This window comes from Centruroides vittatus, unplaced genomic scaffold, assembly GCF_030686945.1.
Source record: "Centruroides vittatus isolate TY-2023 unplaced genomic scaffold, ASM3068694v2 contig_1401, whole genome shotgun sequence".
NCBI lineage: Eukaryota > Metazoa > Arthropoda > Arachnida > Scorpiones > Buthidae > Centruroides > Centruroides vittatus.
Genome location: NW_027120880.1, coordinates 56,783 through 79,204, shown reverse-complemented (window position 1 = coordinate 79,204; position 22,422 = coordinate 56,783). Strand labels below are relative to the sequence as shown.

General features: G+C 31.9%; 1 protein-coding gene across 1 annotated transcript in view; it reads right to left on the bottom strand.

Annotated features, from left to right (window-relative positions):
- The window catches only part of LOC136968134 (zinc finger protein 850-like), a 62,374-nt gene that overhangs the window by 17,652 nt on the left and 22,300 nt on the right, over window positions 1-22,422 (bottom strand). The window contains 3 exon segments of the mRNA XM_067262092.1: window positions 18,453-19,241; window positions 19,312-19,632; window positions 20,101-20,285. Of these exon segments, the coding sequence (XP_067118193.1) occupies window positions 18,453-19,241; window positions 19,312-19,632; window positions 20,101-20,285 (1,295 nt within the window).

Here is a 22,422-nt window from a genome sequence, read left to right as displayed (position 1 = left end):
GGTTCTTGTCGAACGAATGAATTATTAGCGAAATTTATGGTGTCCGGTACGGTGCGTTAACTCCAACAATAAAACAGAAGTTCAATAACATTAATATGTTTGACAATAAATGGTGATTGACAACTTAACATGACTCGTCTTTCCTCACAGAGAAGGGGCCATCCATAAATTACGTAAGGGCGATTTTGGCCATTCTAGACCCCACCCACCCCTGTGTAAGGAACCGTAATATTTCCTTTGATCTCCCTCTCTTAGGTAATACTTAGGCATAATTTTATAGAAAGATTTTAACAAAACTTAATTTTTTTTAATGAAACACTAAAAACCTTAGGTTCAAAATATATAATAATTAATTAGTTAATTAATAAATACTATTATTTATAAAAGACTATGTGAACAAATTAAAAAATATAAAAATTTAATAAATTCGAATGAACAATTTATTTAATTAACTACTTTTTAATTATTTACAATCTTTTTATTATCATCATTAATCAACATCCTAATATTCATTTTTATATTAATTGTAATTTTCACAAAAGGACACAAAATACTTTGACAGATCGACTAGCTATTGCACGTGTAAACAGAAATTTCATAGGCTACAAAATAAAACAAGATATAATAGAAACCACAATTTATTGTCATATTGGTTATATCTTGGCTAAGGCCAAGAAAATAAACTACATGCTGTTTTTTTTTTTTTTTTTTCTTCTTCTTTGTGGTTTAAGGCCCTTTACCGCTCAGAGAGCACAAAAAGGCCAAAACTACATGCTGTTAAAATGTGCTAGGTGCACCTGGAAAACTAAATCATAAAGCTTATAAAACTCTATATAATGGGACAATACAACCAATGCTACTTTACGCGGCATCTAGTTGGGGTCATGTAACTAGTAAAAATTCAGTCGCAAGTAAATTACTCTCTTTTCAAAGACAGCTTGCCATCAGAATTTCAAAGTGCTGCAGAACTGTTTCTACTAATGCCACTCTGATTCTAGCAGAGCTTCTTCCTTTGCCACTATGTATTGTAGAAAAGGTTTTAAACTACTATATCAGAACTACAAACATTAAAGCTCAACAATAGTCTCTACTCCTATCTACGACTGTTCAAATGCTACCCTATCTCTGATCATCACCCTGTAATCAAGGTTATCTCCAGGGTACATTCGATGTCATCAGCTTCCTGCATGGATAACCACGCAGACATTAATATCTACACAGATGGGTTTAAAAGCCCTCTTCATGTCTGCTCAAGTATCTGTATCTTCCTTTAAACTGACATATTTTGCCCAAAATATTTTAGAAGGTACAGATACCTCCACATATCAAGCTGAAGAAGATGCTGTCTACCAAGTTGTTCAGTGGACCACGTCACTACCAAACAAAACTCTGTCTATCACCATTTACAGTGATTCTTAGTCCGTCCTGAAAGCTCTATTAAATCCCAATTTCAATAGCAATAAAATCACAGATAGTAGTACCTCGGTATACGTCTGCTTTAGAATGCGTCCAATTCGGAATACGTCCTCTTTGAACAAATTTTGCTCGGTATAAGACTTAATTCAATTATATGCATCATCTACGAACAAGTAGCACTATCGGTGTACTAAACCAGACTAGACGTTCGCGGTGCCACGATCTATAACTTTGTTAAATTTCTTTTCATTTTAATTTGTAAGTAAAACTTTATTATATTTATTAATCATGAATTGCAAAAAGGCAAATGTAAAGCAACAGAAAACTAAAAAAACGACTAGAATCACGATGGAACTGAAAAAAGAGATTGTTGAGAAATACGAAGGTTTCATGCGTGTTCGAGATTTAACTGTTGCATACTGTATTCCGAGAACGACGATATCGACAATCGTGAAAAAGAAAGACATTATTAAATCTGCTAACGTTGCGAAAGGGGTTAAATCAATTTCTAAACAGAGATCGGAGCCATTAGATCATGTTGAGAAATTGCTTTGGCTTTCGATAACTGAAAAACAATATTCTGGTGACAGCATATCAGAAGCAATTATTTGCGATTATTATTGTAATAACTTTAAAAATCTATAATAAAATTTATTCTATTTTTGATGTGCTCAAACAGTGTTTCAATTATTTTACAATTCCATTAATAAACCATATCAAGAGGAATTTTTTTTCTTTTAACATGAGAACGGATTAATCATTTTTACATTACTTCTTATGGGAAAGGTTGGTTTGGTATACGTCCTGTTCGGTATAAGTCCAAACATCAGGAACGGATTAAGGTCGTATACCGAGGTTCCACTGTATATCCAGCACCATATTAAAAATCTTGTAAATAAGATAACTTTGACGTTCGTTCGTGGCCATACTGGTATACTAGGAAATGAAAAAGCCGACTTTGAGGCTAAGTCAGCTGCAGAGAACACTGACTTGAACTACACTCATATCTTTCTCTCACGCAGCAGCCTTAAAAATTATATTCAAGAAAACGCTATGCAAAAGTGGAATTAACAATAGTTAAGCAGTAAAACTGGTAGAATAACAAGACTTTTTTCCTAGTGTTTAATGCAGGTTCTCATCACTGCTTAGAGATTTAACGTTTGCTACTGCTCAACTATTTACTGAGCATAATGATTTTAGAAGCTACCTGGTTATATATAACTGGGTAGAAACTGCCTCTTGCTTTTGCTGTACAAAAAAACCTAGACACAGTCGACCGTATGATCTATCATTGTCTAATTTGCGATTGAGATAGACTTATTCTGAAATTAGAAATCTTCACGCTTGGTTTCAGTGGCCGTGTTCACTCGACATGCTTGTTCAGAAGCCACTGTTTAATACTTTTTAAAATTATGTTTAAAATATATGGAAGATAAGACTATTCATAAATTCTAATTTTTAGTTTTACATTTTAGTTTTCACTAAAAGCCGAATACTAATTTTAAGTTTACTTTATACCATGTATTTTGGTTTATGTATTCTTAGTGTTATACACCAATAGGAATGGTGCACTTATTTAAATAAAAAAAATATTTAAAAAAAAACGAGAGAGAAACAACTACACGGCCTTTCTCCCATGATAAAAATGTATAGAGAGTGAGACTGCTAGCGTTATTATTCTATCACATCACACCTGCTGGCATTAGTACAACGAAGGTTCTTAATAGAAACCGCCAAATTAAAGCTAAATTCAAAACTTCACCATTCAACGAGATCAATAAGAGTATTACATAAAACGAGATCTATTATCCTCCTACCCCTGAGTAAGATCTTAATCATAAGAAATCTTTGACTTCCATCCACCCCAAAATACCTTACGTAATTTATGGACGGCTCCTAAACAGTATTGTTCGGCTTTTTACACTCTGTTTTCGACCCAGTTTCCACTTTTAGCGTATTTATTCCACGCTCACGGTCGAAATTCGTCGTCTGAAAAAGTATTTCAACTGATGTTTTTAGTTTTAAATTGTTTCGTAAATTAATTTTTTCAGAATATTGAAGGCGGACTTCGCGTTTTCTAAAAATTAGTTATTGATGACGGCGTTCGTTATTTACAGTGACCGCTATTTAGAAGTAAATATAATTAATGTCCTACTTGAAAGTGTGGGGATTGTAAAAATGCCCGATTAGTAGAGGTGACCGCTATTTGGGAGTGTCCGTTTATAGAGGTTCACTGTATTATGATTTCTTGTTTACTGATCTTTCATAACTTTGGAATCGTAAAAGTTCGAAACCAGAAAACATTTCCGGAATCAATTTTAGTCTGAAAATGTTAATTTTTAAGTCGCCTTATATTTTATATTATTCATAATTGCACTTCATATTGTATTGAGTTAGAATGCATTGTTCTGTTCTAAACATTATCGTATTTTTTTGAAAAACTTGCTTATTTATAAGTAATGTTTATACAGTATCTAAAGATTTTACTTGTTTCATTTATAACTAATAGTAAATACGAACAAAGCATTCGTAATTTGTAATTATGACCAGATAATAGAGAAAACCGGGTCTAGTTGTCACCAGAGGCAACGTAAGGCGTGGGCGACGTGGGCCACCGCCTACGGCCTCGCGTCTCGAGGGTTTATGCATTACTTAAAAACCGTGAACAAAAAGTAAAAATTTTACTCGTCATAAAACGATGAATATATTGACACACCAAATTTGTTTTTATTTAGTCTAGCAACATTTGCTGGCGTTACATTGCTATCGCGGGGAATCCCCGCCAGCCAGAGCTGGGATTTCCCGTTCCGTTTGTTTATGCTACTTTCACGCTGGATTCGAAAAATCTTTGTCCGGTGTTCGTCAATTTACTGAGAATAGCAGTTACGAACTGCCAAAAGACTTTAAAAATGAAAGGATAACCAAGAAGAAAAGGATGTTCGATTTCAACCTATGGTAGGAAAAGGATGAAGAAAAGGATGTTCAACCTATACAGTATCCCAAATGCTGGTATGAAACAGATTTTTTTAACACCATGATTGATTCTATAGTAAACAATAGGTTATTCGAGATTTATGTCTCTGAATCAACGTTTTAAAAATTTGGTTTTCTCTATGATCTAAGCAAGTTAAAAAAATATTCCAAAAGAGCAAATATTAAAAAACTGTCAAAATTTAAACTCTGCTTTGCGAGTGGATGAGAGCAGTGACTTCTAACCTTACGAATTATATGAAGAATTACAAATAATGATCCCAAATTTAACCAACTTGAATTAAGATGTGAAACGGCTTCTCCAATACATTACAGTTAATAACTTGAAAGAAATTTACTCAAATATTTACATTCTGGTTCGAATTTTGTTAACAATACCGGTAAGTACTGCCGACGCTGAAAGCTTTTCAAAATTAAAACCAAAAAAAATTATTTAAGAAATACAATGGGTCAGGAAATACTTTCAACTTTAGAGGTTTAACCTATTGAAGCATATATGGCATCGAAGCTGAATTACGATAAATTATTAAGGAGTTCAGTAAGGCTAAAAGCAGGAAATTTCTGTTTCTTTAATTTTTTTTAATATTAGTCAAAGAATATAGTCCGCATTTTTATGAATAAAAATTTGACAGTTTTAACTGCTTTTTATTTGATAAAATCTGTTTTTTACGCCACCAGAGGGCCTCGCGAGATGTTCTGTACATCAAGGTCTGTATAAGGAGGTCAGGACACGTGACCTACTTCTTGAGCCGCCATTTTGGGGTATTTTGATACGCACGTTTTAAGCAGACTTGTACGAGAGTTTTAAACGACATTAATTAAACTAAAATTGCATAAATCCAGTGATTTCCAGTCAAAATTATAATAATAATTTCGAATGATTATGCATCCCCAATTTTATGTAACTTTTCGATCAAATAGTTTAAAAGAAACAATCATTCACATCACTCGCTGTCGTGAATGAAACTAATTAAATAGGTGCTAAAACTGATGCAATTACGTATATAAGCACTTGGTAAAGTAATGCAACAACATAAGTTATTTACAATTTTATTTTAAAGCATTTACCAATACAATATTAATGCATTAAAAATAAATACTGGACTAACGTTTAATGAAAATTTTTGGCTTTACAAAGGCTTAAACGTCATATTTTCCTAATTATATAAAATTTAATCAAAAAGGATAATATTAAACATAATTTGATGATATTTTGAACAGAGCTTATCTGAGACATAACTTCTTTCTCTGTAAACACACAAGATACAAATATAATAAAATACCATTTTCGGAAGTCGGCAGAATTACGCATAAATGAGGTTTTGCTTCCATACAGTTTTTTTACATTCAAAGTACTGTTCGTATCTCTGGCAAAAATATGTAATCTCACTGACAGAAAAGTTGAGATTAACAGTTCTGAGATTCTTCGAAATGAAGCTGAACAACAAATAATTTAATGTGAGCTCACGTATACACTCAAACCTGTTTTTGTGCGGTATATGAAAATTTCAATCAAATTGGAACATAATTGACTCCTGTAAAATTTTTTAAAACTATTGGATGTTTTCTATGACATCAGCAGTTTTTTCATTTTTTATTCAGTAAAATTTTTTTCTCATGTTTTTTTCGGTCCCTTCTCATTTTAATAGCATAAAAATCATAAATATTATGTTATATTTGAACAGATGCGGTAAGTTAGCTCCCCTCCAGCTTTAGACTGCGGGTGTGAAATTTCACGCCTTGTTAAATGAAATAACACTTTCTGCAGCTATATTTATCAAATAAAATCATTTTTTAACGATTATTTTTAGCTTTTTAATGTTAGATTGGTATTTAAGTGGAAATAATTAATTAATATAAAAAATAAAAATTTTAGAGGATTTTTCCCCATTAAGGATTGCAGAAAAAGGCCCAAAAAGTTAAAAAAGCAATTCCTGGTTATTTCGTACGATTTTAAGTTGTTTTCTACGTGAGACTTTTTTATGCGGTCCCTATCCACCGCACAAAAACAGGTTTGAGTGTACATCTCAAAGACAGTACCTATAGAAAAATACATAATATACACTACTGTCACATAGTTTAGAATGCTCAGTTGGCTGCTACTTATCCTGTCTGCAGTTCTGCACCCACTTCGCTTTCCTCTGCTTATCTGCAAGAAATCTAAACAATCGAAGGTCGGTAGACTTACTTTTACAATTAGGTGCCACAGAATAACCCATTGTTTAACGTTCTGAGTACGTATATACGTAATAATAGTGGACTCACGCAGGGACCACGTATGGTGATCTCTATCGATATGCCCCAACATGGCCGCTGCCGCATAGAATCACGGGAGCGTGTCCTAACCTTCTTATACAGACCTTGCTGTACATACCTTTCCCACATCAAATGTAGGTCGTGCCTTGCAACTGGTTTTCGCAAGGGTAATGTTGTCACAGTGCAAATATCACCTATATAATCAAAACTGAACGGTTACATCATCTAGGAGTAGGTTCATTTACCGCTCGCCTACGTCATTACAAAATTCGAATAATATCCGTTGCATTGTTTTCCGTAAATTAGCGTTTAAAAGATTTACAGCAAGTCGCATAAATTTTGATGCATCCTGTCTTGTGCTGTTTGAAAACTTTCAATTAGAAAAAGGTGAGTTGAGGAAACCATGTTTTATGCTTTCTTTCTTTCGAAGACACAATGCAGTGACAGTAGATTTAAAACACTGGGCAAATTTTCATCCTTTATTCGGTTGGAACGCTTTTTACATCGCGCGTTTCGAGCCGATGCCCATCTTCAGCCAACTAAACAACAAAAGGTGTTTTTTACATAAGAAAAGAGTACAAACAGATATTTAAAGTAAACAATACAACAGCATACACAACACTCCATAAAACGTACCTTATAATTGTCTGTACGTGTTACAAATACATGCGTAAAAACAGCACAGCAGTTATTGGGTGTTGTTACCTTCTAAATGTTGGTGTTAAGAGCTTGTATACTGGAATGAATGTCAAATATACATTTATATAATCAACTAAAAAGGTGGATTTTTTCATTGAAAGTTTAAAATAACATTACCCATTAAAGACTGGACCGCACCTCGTTCGAAAGCATAGACAGAGTACGAGTAGTTTAACAGCATGAATCTTTATAAAATTCCATAAAAGTTTTTAATATCAATCTGTGGAAATTTCTCAAATTATTCTCTACAGATCGTATTTAATATACCTGAAATTCGTCTACCGGCATGTTATCTGGGAGTTCCCTTGCATAGTGACTAGAGTTGTTTTCGTATACAGATTTCACACGCCGCCGCTTCAACTGTGTAATTAGGTTTTTTAATTTGCATACATTTGGTTAAGTACCGATAGGGCAGATATTACTTCTAATGAGTTTTCCCTTCCAACAAAATTGTTCCGGAGCTTAACGACATTTTTTAGAGCTTATTACTATACAACAGGTGCCCACTGCCAATTTTTTATTTCAGTTTTGGATTTTAATATCTATCACTATGAAAATGACGTAATATCGAATCTTGAAACAGTTTCGTATATTTTATAATATTAATTGTATAGTAATAAGCTCTAAAAAATGTCGTTAAGCTCCGGAATAATTTTGTTGGAAGGGAAAACTCCTTAGAAGTAATACCTGCTCTATCGATACTTAACCAAATGTATGCAAATTAAAAAACCAAATTACGCAGTTCAAGCGGCGGCGTGTGAGACCTGTATACGGAAACAACTCTAGTCACCATGCAAGGGAACTCCCAGATAACATGCCGGCAGACGAATTTCAGGTATATTTTTTATAAATACGATCTGTGGAGAATAATTTGATACATTTCCACAGATTGATATTAAAAACTTTTATGGAATTTTATAAAGATTCATGCTGTTGGACTACTCGTACTGTCTATGCTTTCGAACGAGGTGCGGTCCAGTCTTTAATGGGTAATGTTATTTTAAACTTTTAATGAAAAAATCCACCTTTTTAGTTGATTATATAAATGTATATTTGACATTCATTCCAGTATACAAGCTCTTAACACCAACATTTAGAAGGTAACAACACCCAATAACTGCTGTGCTGTTTTTACGCATGTATTTGTAACACGTACAGACAATTATAAGGTACGTTTTATGGAGTGTTGTGTATGCTGTTGTATTGTTTACTTTAAATATCTGTTTGTACTCTTTTCTTATGTAAAAAACACCTTTTGTTGTTTAGTTGGCTGAAGATGGGCATCGGCTCGAAACGCGCGATGTAAAAAGCGTTCCAACCGAATAAAGGATGAAAATTTGCTCAGTGTTTTAAATCTACTGTCTCTGCATTGTGTCTTCGAAAGAAAGAAAGCATAAAACATGGTTTCCTCAAGATAAAACTGTATTCCCTATTAGATGGATCCTTAATGTATATGTTACTGTACATTATGAGCAATCGAATTTTCTATTTTGAAATTAGAAACTATGAACCTGATTTGTTAAGAAAGTTCATTTGGGGCAAATTGTCACACATCGAACGGGGCAACTTGTCACTAAGACTGACTCATCAGAAGAGAAAAAAAAGACTTTCTGTTTGGTTTGTGGTGAGAGTTTGATCTCACGAGCTATGCACAGATGTAAATCCATATTATGTTTGTCACAACTGTGACTGTGAAAAAAATATATAAAGATTCGAGTTACTTGTCTTTCGCAGAATAAATAATTAGAAATCTATCTTCTTTATAGAATTGGCACGAGTAAATGTCATATTACGAATAATTTAACATAAGCAAAATAAACTCATGAAATGTGAGAACTTAGACTACATACCCTGTGATAATAAACCACTTACTCTGTGACAAATTACCCTTCCACGGGTATGTTGTCACAGGGTAACACTTTCTAAAATAATAATTATGACAAAAAATCATTGAATGTTTATATATTTATTATAAACCAAATGAAAAGATATGTAAATGTATACATTTTCACTTAAACCTAAATAAATTGATATTATAGACCCTAAAACTAGAAATGACTAAAAACTGTGACAACTAGTCCCGGTCTCCCCTACCTGAAATCGAGCTTCTTCATATTGGCGCTGTATGCAGCAGCGACATAATTTAGAATTAATACTCGCTAAAAATCAAAACCACACAAGGTGGAAAGTAAAGAGTTGGACGTCAATAATACAAGAACTTTTTTCATGCCCGGTATTATTCGTTTATAATAAAAAGAAACCTTCTCGAAAATATTAATATATTTGTGTAACGTAGACATACGTAAAAATAAATTAGAATAAAGATATATTTCGTACATTCAGGTACAGATGATCTTTTAGATAACTTATATATTTTATATAAAACTACACTACAGGCCTAACTAATCTAAGCTAAAGGTAACATCTACAATTAAACCCTATAAATAAATATATAAACCATTCACTAGACCATTGGTTCTCAATCCATGGTCCGCGGATTACGGGTCCTCCGTTTTTAAGCGTTCCGCGGAAAAAATGTCAAAGTTTAGTGTTTCCCGGGTTCAAAAAGATTGATAACCACGGCTGTAAACCGATGGTTTGTATACTTATTATGCCAATAGACCACTTTTCATAGAAAAAACCTGACCATGAACCCCAAGGTGAAATACCCAACAAAAGTATATAATAGCAAAATTACAAATTTAACTTTGATGACTTGAATTATAAATGATGATGTAAGAACAAAATATAAATAAAACATTTACCAATTTAAAGTAATATTTACTAAAGTTATTAGCTAAAGGTTGGCCATTTTCGAGAAAAGTGTTTAATATAATAAAAAAAATATTATATCTTTATAATTGTGTTATAAATTAAATAGAAGACCATCTTTTTGACCACAATAAATGTATTACTTATATATTTTTAGTCATTAAATAGTTTTAATCGTTAAAATTATAAATTCTATTATGATTCATACATTATAAACTATAGATGATTATAAAATAAAATAAAGAATTAAATTGTATAGAATTAACAATATATTTTAATTAAAAAGTACATTGTTCTATATTTAAATTTGTTATAGTAAAATATTTTTATGTTATTAATGTAATTTATAACATAAAAGTAACTATAAAATACTTAGCAAATGCGTAAATTTTAACTACAACACGATTATCAAGTTATTTTCTATTTTTAATATTCTTTCTGATAATATTAGATTTTTTAAGTAACAGTCTTTTGAATAAAAAAAAACCTAAAAATTGACGATGAAATCCAAAACACACAATATTTGTACTTTTCTAGCACTAACTTTATTGGCAGAACAAACGTTTACGTCGGAGCTTAAAATTGACTACCAATTTATTTATTGCTATTTATTTTGAACTCTCTTAACAATGAAAGTGAGTCACAATCATTTAACTTTTTACTAAACCTCTTCTAGATCTTTCATCTCGTCCTTGCACCCCAAAATTAATTCTAATTTGCAACGTATTCCACTAGCGATTCCAACGACCTTCTTGGTCCATTGAAACCACTTTGAAAAACCGCTCTAAACGAATTTATTCTTGTTAATATTCATAAACAGGTGTTTACTAGAGGTCGATATGTTTTCATAATTAATTTTACTTTTATGTAATAATTTTATTTAATTTGAATATCGTCGATAATTTTAAATGAACGATATGACATTTAATTCTTTTCTTATCGTCAAAGCTCTAAAAACTTAAATGTAAAGTAATTTATAACAAAAAATATATAAATAAATTTAATTAAGTCTGAAATAAATATAAATATCTAACATGATTATAGTCCAATCATTCATATTTATTCTTCATTAAGTGAACATTTAATCTATAGAATATCCATTATTATAATGCAGGCCTGGCCAACCTGCGGCCCGTCACGTTAAACTGTGGCCCGCTAAGTGATATTATATATCTATTAAAACTTTTGTTTCCCGTTATGTGTAAAACAAAACAATTAAATAAATGAAAATTTGCATGTGTCATTGTTATAATGCGCAAGTGCGAGTACGATGTCTTGGTATAACAACAAAATCTTATTCATTTTATATTTGTTTTACTTTTTTAAAAGCATGTTTGCCTAAATTGTGGCCCACCGTAATGTTACGCGTGATCAAAGTGGCCCGCGAAACAATTTGGGTTGGCCAGGCCTGTTGTAATAAAATGTTTAAGTACAATTTCGTTTCATCACTGTGTTTAACGGTTTCAGCTAAGGACTAGAATTATGGATGTAAAGAATAAAGAAATTGCTACTACTTAGAAAAAAGTTTTGAGTCCGATTCTATTTACCTTGTTTTTGGTGATTCTTTCACTGTAATAATAGCTCATATCATTTTGAAATTATTTTCTTCCTTCACTTTTACTTCTTAGAAGAGTTAAACTCTGTGTTTCTTTTTTCGTACGTCTTTTCCAATCTAGATAAATAAATAAATAAATAAATAATAAGTAAAATAGTATTCGTCCATACAAGTTGAGTGCCTTGACCACACTACACTATTCTGTTCGTCTACATTCTGTTTCTTTTGTTCCTTTTCCACACGTGGCCTGAATCCTTTCTAAGAATAAATTCCTGAACAATGAGGAAGCCCCTCGGCGATAGTAACCCTAATTAAGAAAATTGTCTATATGTACGGAGCTGTAAGATTAGAAAAACTTTGTTAAAACTGTAGATTTCTAAGGAAATATTAATTAAAAAGTTGGGAAAATTCTGAAAATTCACTCAAAATTTATTTATAGTTGAGTGTGTGCTATATTTATTTACATACATGGAAAATCGACTGTTTTCGGCTTGTGCATCTACTTCTGATAAATTAATTCGATAACAAGAAAGGACTAAACGTTCAGTCCTGAAATTCGAACGAAGCTCGACGAGCAAGTAGCCCTAAACACATGTTTTCTTGTCTAAATAATATGACCAACTTCTAAGGCGTTTTAAACAATGTTTTTTTTAAATTTACGTGTTTTGCTTATAAGACTGAAGTTCTGAATGGATGTCGAACTTTCATACTCGAGTGAATAAAATGTTAAACATCGGACCTGAAGGTTACGAAATTCTATTTTCTGCAATTTACGAATTATTTAGTGTAGCATAATTATTTTATTACTGTAACGTATCATTCCTCACGTTTAAAGCTCATAGAAGAAGAAATTATAAACTCGGGACATGACTTGTAGTTTTACGAAGCGAATTCTCTAGATATTACTCTTTTATATCCTTGAATAAATTCTTTTTTCTTAATGTTTATTTTCAGATCTGATGGTTTTCTTATTCGAAGTGTGACAACCACGAGCGCACGAGGAAATTATCCATAAAATTAACAATCAAAAAATAAGATGTGACTATACTACTCAATTTTCGTGTCAGACTTGTCTTATTCGTCCATGCGCATTAACGTATGAAGGTTAATCGAATGTGCAGTCATAATATGCAACAACCAGCGAAAATATGTACAAATAAAAATTTTATTTCACGATATAAATAAGTTAAATATAAAGAAACTTCTTTTTCCCATAACAAAAATGACGTCACTGTTTTAAAATCTATGGTTCTATAAACTTTGAACACAAGTGTAACTTCTAGTTTTATAAGCCAAACATTTAATATTCAGAGGCACGTTTTTCGGAAACGATTTAGAAATAGATCCGTTTATTTGGACAAGAAATTATTTGTGTTTAGGGCTATTTGTTTTTCATGTTTCGTTCCAATCGGAGATTCGAAGGTCTGGCCCTCTCCTTGTTACAGAGTAGACTCGAGATCCTGTTCATGTCGAGAGTGGTTATTTTGTTCAGTTGTAGTAACTCGTAGAAAAAACAAAAAAAACGAAATTTTCCTTGGCAGAGAAATATCTAAAAATGTGGAAAAAGTTATTGTTAGAAGCGGAAGAAAACGCGGTACGAATTTCCTGTCCCTGAGCCGTCTCCCCGGAGAGCCATTTACAAATTAGACGTTAGGCAGGAAAAATGTAAAAATGGAAAATAGGATAAATAACATAATACTCAGTACAGAATATAACATTTTAAAACCATGTTAGAAGTGACTTGTTAATTAACGGTAGTTTTAAATATTTCCAAACATTCTCAAAACAATTTTGTAAGGTCAGCTTGTAAGCATAAACGTGTTTCTAATTGGTAAGCGGAGCTTTGCTACTTTACATCGAGACACGTGATGTCACGAATCGTTCCGTAGTCACGTGGTTTAGATAGAACGAAAAATGATGTTCATTTTTTGTTCTCAGGCATTTGATTCCTTTCTCCTTAACCTATTATTAAACTTACTCCGTGATTATTTAGACTCGAATTCGCTGTTCCATAGTTGGTTAAATAATTAGGTTTTATCAAGACTCTTTAAAATAAGCATAAGTGAATTTTTTAACTTTTTTCAAAAAATGGCTGACGTATTAACACATTTCTCAGGAAAGACTCTAATAAAAGCTCATTTCTGCAATGGAAGACTTGTTCTCTGTGATTTGACATGATGAAAATCAAGAGATTTTATTTTTTTATAAGTATTTTTGTTTAATGTTACCTATGGTCGCGAAGTCGGCGACGGGGAAATCTTTTCTACCCTACATTCTAGACGGCGACCGGGAATATTTTTCTACCCTACATTATTCACAGCGACGGAGAATTTCCTTTCTACCGTAGATTTAGATGGCGAGGGGGAAATTACTTCTACCCTACGTTCTATAATAAGATTATTTCTACCAGTACGTTCTATAATAAAAATACTAAAAAATACAAATAACAAAAAATAGGATAACTTACTTTGTTACTGAGCTTTTCCCCTTTTTCCGCGTTTCCCGTCGACAGAACATGACTCTTCGATACGTAACGAGGTTTTTTTTTTCTCTTTCGTTTTAACACTTTTCTCTCTTTTTTTCACCTTTGTCTTGTTTTTTCTTTTGCTGTTTTTTTCCTTGCTGACATTAGGTGAGGGAGCAGCCGGAATAGTCTCTAATTCTTTCCAACTAGGTATTTTTCCGTGACCGGGATGTATTCGACCAGTCTATGCCTGCCTTTTTAAAAATACCCGAGGAAATTGCCGAATTACTCGTCATGAATTCTAAACCGAAATAGTGCCATATGAATGTCAAAAGATTCGCCCATGACATATTGCCACATTTTCCTTTGAACGTTCCTTCGAAAGCCGAACTATTCCGCCAGCATTTTCGGCAACGCATCACGCATGATTTCCAGTCGCTGCGATAACTCAATTTGCATGTTTGGCCACATTTCTGGCAAACTTCCTCGGTGTGTTGGATACGCAATTTTACGGCAAATTTCGGTCCGCCATCAATTTTTTTGTCTAATCCTAGTTCAGAAAACTCTGCTTCAATTAACTAATAAAAACGTCGCCCAGTATATTCTTTCCAAAATTCGTACGATTCTAAATCGCAATTCGACATGACTAACTTGTGAAATATCTATCCAAAAATTGGAAAAATCGCTTAGCCAATTTTCCAATAAATAAATTCCAATTACTTAAATTCGCAAGGAAAATTATTATTATTATTATTATTATTATTAATTTCCTTATAATAGAAAAATTTCAAAAGTATCCAATTGTCGAAATAATCTTTTCGCACAATACAACACGCATACTCCAAGTTCGGAAAAATAAAATTTGCATAATTGCCGATCAATCACGTCAAAGCGCCCGTCGTTCGAGATTATCGGAGGAGTTTGAATCACCTCTGATAATCTCGCGACTCCGTTTCGAGGTTACAGGGAACGCGCCCACGTCAAACGTAGGGTAGAAACAATTTCCCCGTCGCCGTGTAGAAACGTACCACTAGAGATCCGGATGGCACAACGCGCTGATTGGTCAGCTGAATGACGTCAACCCACTGATCGATTATATTTTGTGGTCCTCAGAACGAAGTCATGCTGGAATAGATTGTTTTCTTTTAGTTGTAGTATGGAGCGAATATAATACAGTACATATAACATTAATAACGTGCATTATAAAAATACAAAATAAATCTTTTGTTCACATTTAAAATATATCAGAATCAATAGATTTTCTTTAAATTAATAATATATTTGTACTTTTACTAAAGTGTTAACTTACAAGTTGGCAAACTACATTAAATTATTATTTTTTAACTGTATGATTAATAAAACATGCAAGCGAAATTTACAAATTTACAGGAATGTTTTTAAAATGGCTTACTTTTACTTAAAAAAATTACTAAGGTTTATTTATTTCTGTTTGAACGAATTTTAACTTCACACTTGATCTTTATGCACCTCTCAACCAAATTATACATAATAGATCATTTTAATAGTGTGATTACTTTTATAAATTTAAATACCTCGTATGCGTGCACAGATAATAAATAACAGAAAAGTTATACTTTGTGACAGTTATTATTCATTAAAAGTTCAAAACAAGATGGAATTTATAATTAAGACGAGCCATTTTTTGAATTTCTCATATGCATTCGATTTAATTAGTTGAAACAATAAAATTAACTAAGTTTTGTATACCTCTGAAGAAGGAAATTTTCACAAATCTTGCTTAACAAATTATAAAGTTTAAATGTAAAAGTTATTGAAGAATTTTGAATAAAGACTATTCTTCATATATAACTCATATCAAAGAAAATTTTTGAAATGCTTCAGTTAGGATTGAGTTCTTTTGTCAATAGATATTTTTGTGCTTTTGAATGTCAGTTCAAAATCAGTGGGTTAAGAAAACACATTTTAAATTCACAGAAAGTTCATATATCTAGTTCCATGATATCTGTAAATATGTTTTAATTTGAAAAATGGTCATACAAATTTGACTAAAGTATAGTATTCCTGTATAAATTGTTGAACAATCAATAATACTGTATTTAAATTTCTTTGAATATAATAGTTATATGTTCTAAATAAGAATTTCCATAAAATACTTCATATTTAAATTATCATGATAATATTTATTCTACATTTCCATATTTCATATCAATATGAATGTCAGGAAAAATAATGTTGCATTTGTACTGTAATATTTTCATAGTAAGCTATGTTTTAACCCTTTTTTTTGTTAAAATAATATTACCATACTAATGAATAACTATTTCTAGATGCCTCATATGTGCTGTATACCTGGTTGCTAGGAACATATAAAGTGAAGTGATATCCAGTGTCTATATTTGTTTCCACAGGATTTGATTTGAAAAGCAAACCAATGGATTACAGAATTTGTACAAAAAATAAAACATTTTAAATATTAAGTTAACAATTATGCATTAAAAAGAATGAATTATGTTTAGGTGAAAATATATATATATATTAAATTGTTAACTAATCTGCCTTTCCAGTCAGGACATTCTGTTGTAATATTTTTTAAAATACAGTAGAGCGTCGATAACTGGAACCAATTGGGGACTGGGGTCGTTCCAAGTAGACCAAGTAACACTTTCTCCATTTTTTCCAATTTCCAATTATGTACGAAAAAATATATTAACCTGTCCGATGTTCAAATTTTTCTTTGTTGCGTATCGCTTCCTGTTGAATTTTTCTCCGTTGCGTGTCGCTTCGTGTTGAATTTTCGTCGATTTTAAACCTAACGAAAACTTTTATAATAATAATCGAGGCTATCGTATCGTTAAAAATTATTTCTTTATTTTGTACAAACAAAATAAATATATTGAAGAATATAAAAAACATGAAAATTATACTTTAGAAGTAAATTTAGTATCAAAAACGTTCGATTCAGCACGACACAGTCCGACTGAAAATCGTTCCAGTTTCCGGCCATTTCAATTACCGACGTTCCAATTTTCGACGCTCTACTGTATTACATAAGTTTTCTGTAAGGTTAAAAATATATATTGTCTAATGAAATATGTACAAAACACTTAATTTGCAATTTAAATTTGTTGTTTTTGATGATTTTATTACAGTAAATGTACAAAAATGCTTTATTAAAATATGATTGAGTGAAAAGGTCTACCATCTTTAAAACTACTTGATAAAATAAATCAAATACGGTAGTAAATCCAATTAAATGTGTTCAATTTAATATCTGTAAATACAAGCAAAATGTAAATGTGCTAGTATACATGATCATTATCAGTATGGATCTCTAAAACACTTTCTCCTTTATTCTTCATCATTTTCTGAATGTTTTCCTTTTGTGCTTCGCTAGGTTTTTTTCATGGAATATGCTGAATCTCTCTTCTTGGATTTCTGTTTAGTTGATTTGTATCTAGTTTGCTTTGTAATATTTTTATTTGCAGGTATATTGTTGCAGGTAGTGCTTGAATTAATGTTAAATGAGGATTCCACTGAAATTTTTCTCAACCAATCATTAAGGAAAGTGTTTAGCTCACACATTTGTATTTTATTGAGTTTTCTTTTTTTCACTATTGCATGAACTGCATTTAAATTTTTTTCCAATTCACAATATTCAGACGATTGATCAATAGTTTTAGTTTCTTTACTTATGCATACACGATAATTTTCTACACTCTTAAAAAGTGTATTCGGATCATCAGCCAAAATGTCACAAGATAATTCATTTGTTGCATTCCTGTTAGAAGTTTCTTTTTCTATTTTGATTACAGCATGAATGTGCTTACACATGTTTAAACTCACTTCGTAATCCGGACATGTACAGTACATGAATACACATGTACGCACACATTACATTTGTTACATAACAACTTGCATTGAGTATGGTCTTCAATGTTCTCATTTTTTTTCTCCACCACATATATAGAATTTGTTATGCTTTGTGATTTTACTTGCCATTGTATACTGTCAATGACTTTGGTAATATCACAAAATGCTATTGCTTCACTTTCTTTGTGACTTTTATGTATTTTTGCTTGCCTGTGTGAAATAGTCCCCTTACACATCTTTATGATGCGTTCAAACAATTTGTCACGAGTCATCTTTAACAACACATCAATACAATGGTCCACTCTCTTGTTCACTTTACCTTCCAAATAACAATGTTTTAAAACTCTATGCATGGCCTCCAAATACATGTTTGTGTTTATGCCAAGACCTTTTCTATAACAGTATGCCCACACTTTAGGACGAGAAGCATAAGTATGAACAAAATACTTTTGAAATTCTTTAGTTTCGTTTTTTGGTTTAATGATTGAATGAATTCCTTTATCAGATTTTCAAATTTTTCTGGATTTGGTTCTTCAAGAAGAACTCTTAGCATCTTGTACATAAGAGCTTGTGTAACCTTATCAGGGAAAGATGAGAGAACTTTTTTACGCCAAGCCCTATCTACATGCCATGTGCACAATAACTGATGTGTAGCAGGACCCATAATATCTTTCCACGCATTGTAAATCGCAGAGGCATCATCAGACATAAAAACAGTGGTTTCCAGTTTTCCAAGCTTTTCTCTGACGGCAGCAAAAAACAAAGAATATGAAGTTGTGTCTATTCGATTGCTTAAGCAGTATGCACATGGTAGACCACTTCCAAACTCATCAACTGTTAATATAGTACTAAGATAAAAATCATATGCAGTAGTGCCATGAGTGGAGTCCACACAGATCATCTGCTGTCCTAGCATCTTTAATAATTCTTGTTGAATAGGTAACATGATTATCAATATAAAATCTTCATTACCAAGTTTCTGTTGAGCATCAACTTCCCCTTGCTGTTTAAAATATAAAACTGGAGACTGTTCTAACGATTTCATTTTATCCACCCATAACTGCACACTGATCTTATCTTCAGGATGATATTTCTTCTTTTCCTGAAGGTTATATGCACACTTAATGTTTTGCAAATCTTTTCTTGTCACAAGATGAATGCGAGAAAGTTCATTACTTGCAGTATCTCGAATATCATCTAAGATTCTCTGCAGGGTGACTCCATTAGCAAGTTTTCCTAAAAAGTAAAGTATTGATAATTAATCATTTATTACTTTTTGCAAATCAACCAGTAAAATACACTTTACCTGCAATAACTGCTTTTTCACTATCAGACAAATGGATGTGTGCAAGACTGAGATCATGTCCACAGTGATTTTTATGGTATTTAACTATTATTGAATTTGATGTGATGAAAACCTCAATAGAAGCAAGACATATCTTTCCACTTTTGCAAGATCCCTGTGATTTTATTTGACGTTTCCCACATCCTTTTGGAACATAATTTCCTGATCGACGACATGTATAGATTTTTTTAATTCTGCCATCGGAAAGTGTTGTTGGACCATTACGTGATATAAAAGATGATTTTACCAACTTCTCTTCTTTATCTTTCCAGACAAAAAATTCTAGTGAGAGAAAGTACAATATTAATTAGTTTCTCAGATGAGTAACTTTTATACATTTCTTTTTTGTAACTTAAGCAGCTTATTGTAACTTATAAAATTAAAATTGTATTATTATTTACTCCAATTAAACAAAGACACTCCACAAAAAGTTCACTTTTAGGAAAACAAGTAAGAACTGTAATTTATAGTAAGTCTTGCAGCTACACATAAAACACAACTTATAAAAATCCAAACCGGCTAAAAACTAAAAAGTAGGTATAAATTAACTAAAAGTAACTTCTACCAAAAAGTAGTATTCTATTCACTGTTATACAGTGTTTAATCTTAATACTTGTCATACTACAAAACTTTATCTGTTAAATACACTTTTAACATTACATGTTTCAGATATACCATTAATTTAAGAATCGCCTATACTGAGAACTACTTTAAAAACACTCAAATTATGGTTTGACACTCAAAACTTACCTGACGTATCATTAAACGTTAGCTGTTCTTCACATTCTTCATAGCCGTGTTTTTCAATACAGTGCTGTCTTAAACTTTCAATTGAGACACATGCCAGGTTCAAACATTCCTCACTTAAAGAAAATGGACAAGGCAAATTTTTTCCTAACTGACATGTCACAACGTTGTGTAAAAGACGTTGATGTCTAATTAAGCTTTTCTTTGCCTTGTACTCTTTTTCACAAATGTTGCAAGGAAACATTTCGAATGCACGCTTAGTTATATGTATATTTGAAAAGAAAAATCACAAATGAAAAATCAATTTAAAAATAGCTGTTCTCTCTCACTACAATATGAGGACTAGACTAATCGACCAGCATTTCCTATTTCAGTGGGTTGACGTCATTCAGCTGACCAATCAGCGCGTTGTGCCATCCGGATCTCTAATCGCACGTTTTACAACTGATTTTCAAGATCATTGCCAAGGGGCGGGATATTTCCCGGCAATTTATAGCTCGTCTGTTTTCACATATAGCTCGCTGGTCGGTTAGTAAATGTGAAAAAAGCAACTTGCATCGCCCAATATATGAGGAATAATCATAAATTAATTATAAAACTGATAAATAAAAATTATATGATGAAAAGAAAATAATAATTAATAATTAATTAGACATTACTTTTGAAAACAATATTATAACAACAAAAAATAAAAATAAATAACGATATTATAGAATTTAATAGACACTGCGCGACAACTTAAAAGCCATAAAAGTTATTGCGACATTCCCTATCAACAAGGGCAACAAATTTATTGGTTTTTTTTTTATCTCCATTGTGAGTGTCAGACTCAAAGTATTTTTTAAAGTACTTTTTAAAGGCGTATTTACTCGTCCTTCACCAGTCATATCAGTTACTTCAATAAATCCTATAAATGATTCATTTATAATTAATTATTTGTTTACAAAATTTACATATCTAATTATTATTGAAGTTTGCTCCTTATGAGAATTATCAGAAGTACAATCCATTTGGATACTGTAATATGTGGCAGCTTTTATATCGTCTTTAATTTTATTAAGGGCTTTATTACCTAACGCATTAATAATTTCATCTTGAGATGTATTCGCCAAACGATGCACAATTCTTATTTTCGTATTTTTAATTCTGTTTACATTATTCGTTAGCACATGGTCAAATTTACTTAATAGTTCTATTAGACTAAAAAAATTTCTATTATTCGACGCTCCTATTGTTTCATGAGATCTTCGAAAAGACAGATGACTACTCGCTAAAACTCTGTTGTTAGAATTCTCTAACATTTGTTATCGTGAAAGGCAACAGCTTACATAGCTTACTTGTAAATCCGGCCATGATGAAGTAGATGTGAAAGCTGATGTTTTTTAACTCAAAGGGCACAAATATGTATAGAACGATTTCACTCAGTTGTTTTGATACCACATGACGTCTTCTGCTACAATAATTGTTCTATTTCTATAAAATTTCTCGATAAACAGCTACAAGCGGCATATATCAGTATATGAAATAGTAATATATGATTACTTTTACATTACTATTTTGTGAAAGTTCAGCACTCTCTATAGTTCATAAAAAACGCGGTTTCTAAAAGCCACTCGCTTGTTTCCTGTGGACAGAACTTAAACAGTTCGTCCGAATATTGCTAGATGACAGTAGGTGTAATCGTAGTAAAGCGCTATACAACTATAATAATTCATTGAGATAGCCAACACGGGCTAGTAGTAACTAAGCAGGCTTTTTTGGTTTATATTTTACCTTTCAAAAACAATATGATAGGTTGTTCTTAACCAAACTGTTCTAATAACAGCAGACATGAACTATGCAGTTTTTTTACTTTCTCAGTGATGAAAATCACCGACAAATACGGCAGAAAATTTTACAAGGGCAGTGGAACAACAAGTAGAAACAACCAATGTTCCCTCTAAGCTGCGCGGCTGCGCACTGCTGAAATTGTTGCCGCGCACGAGAATTTATGTGCCGCGCAGGCGAGCGTGCACACTGATTTGAATTGTTGGTTACATATTTCTCACTCTGTCTGCAACATGATTATTGCTACGTACATTTCGATTAAATACATTAAATCATTGACAAAAGATAATATTTTGTATGGAAGTATGTTTTAAAATGAAATTTAATCTCTACTTTATAATTAATTATTTTAATCTTTATAGGAAAAAATAAGATTATATGTATACAGTATATATGCTCAGAAAAATTTTTTGCTCAGACACGTTCCGCTTAGCTACAAAAAATTACAGGAAACATTGGAAAGAACAACATTGTACGTAATGTAAGTTATTTCATAAT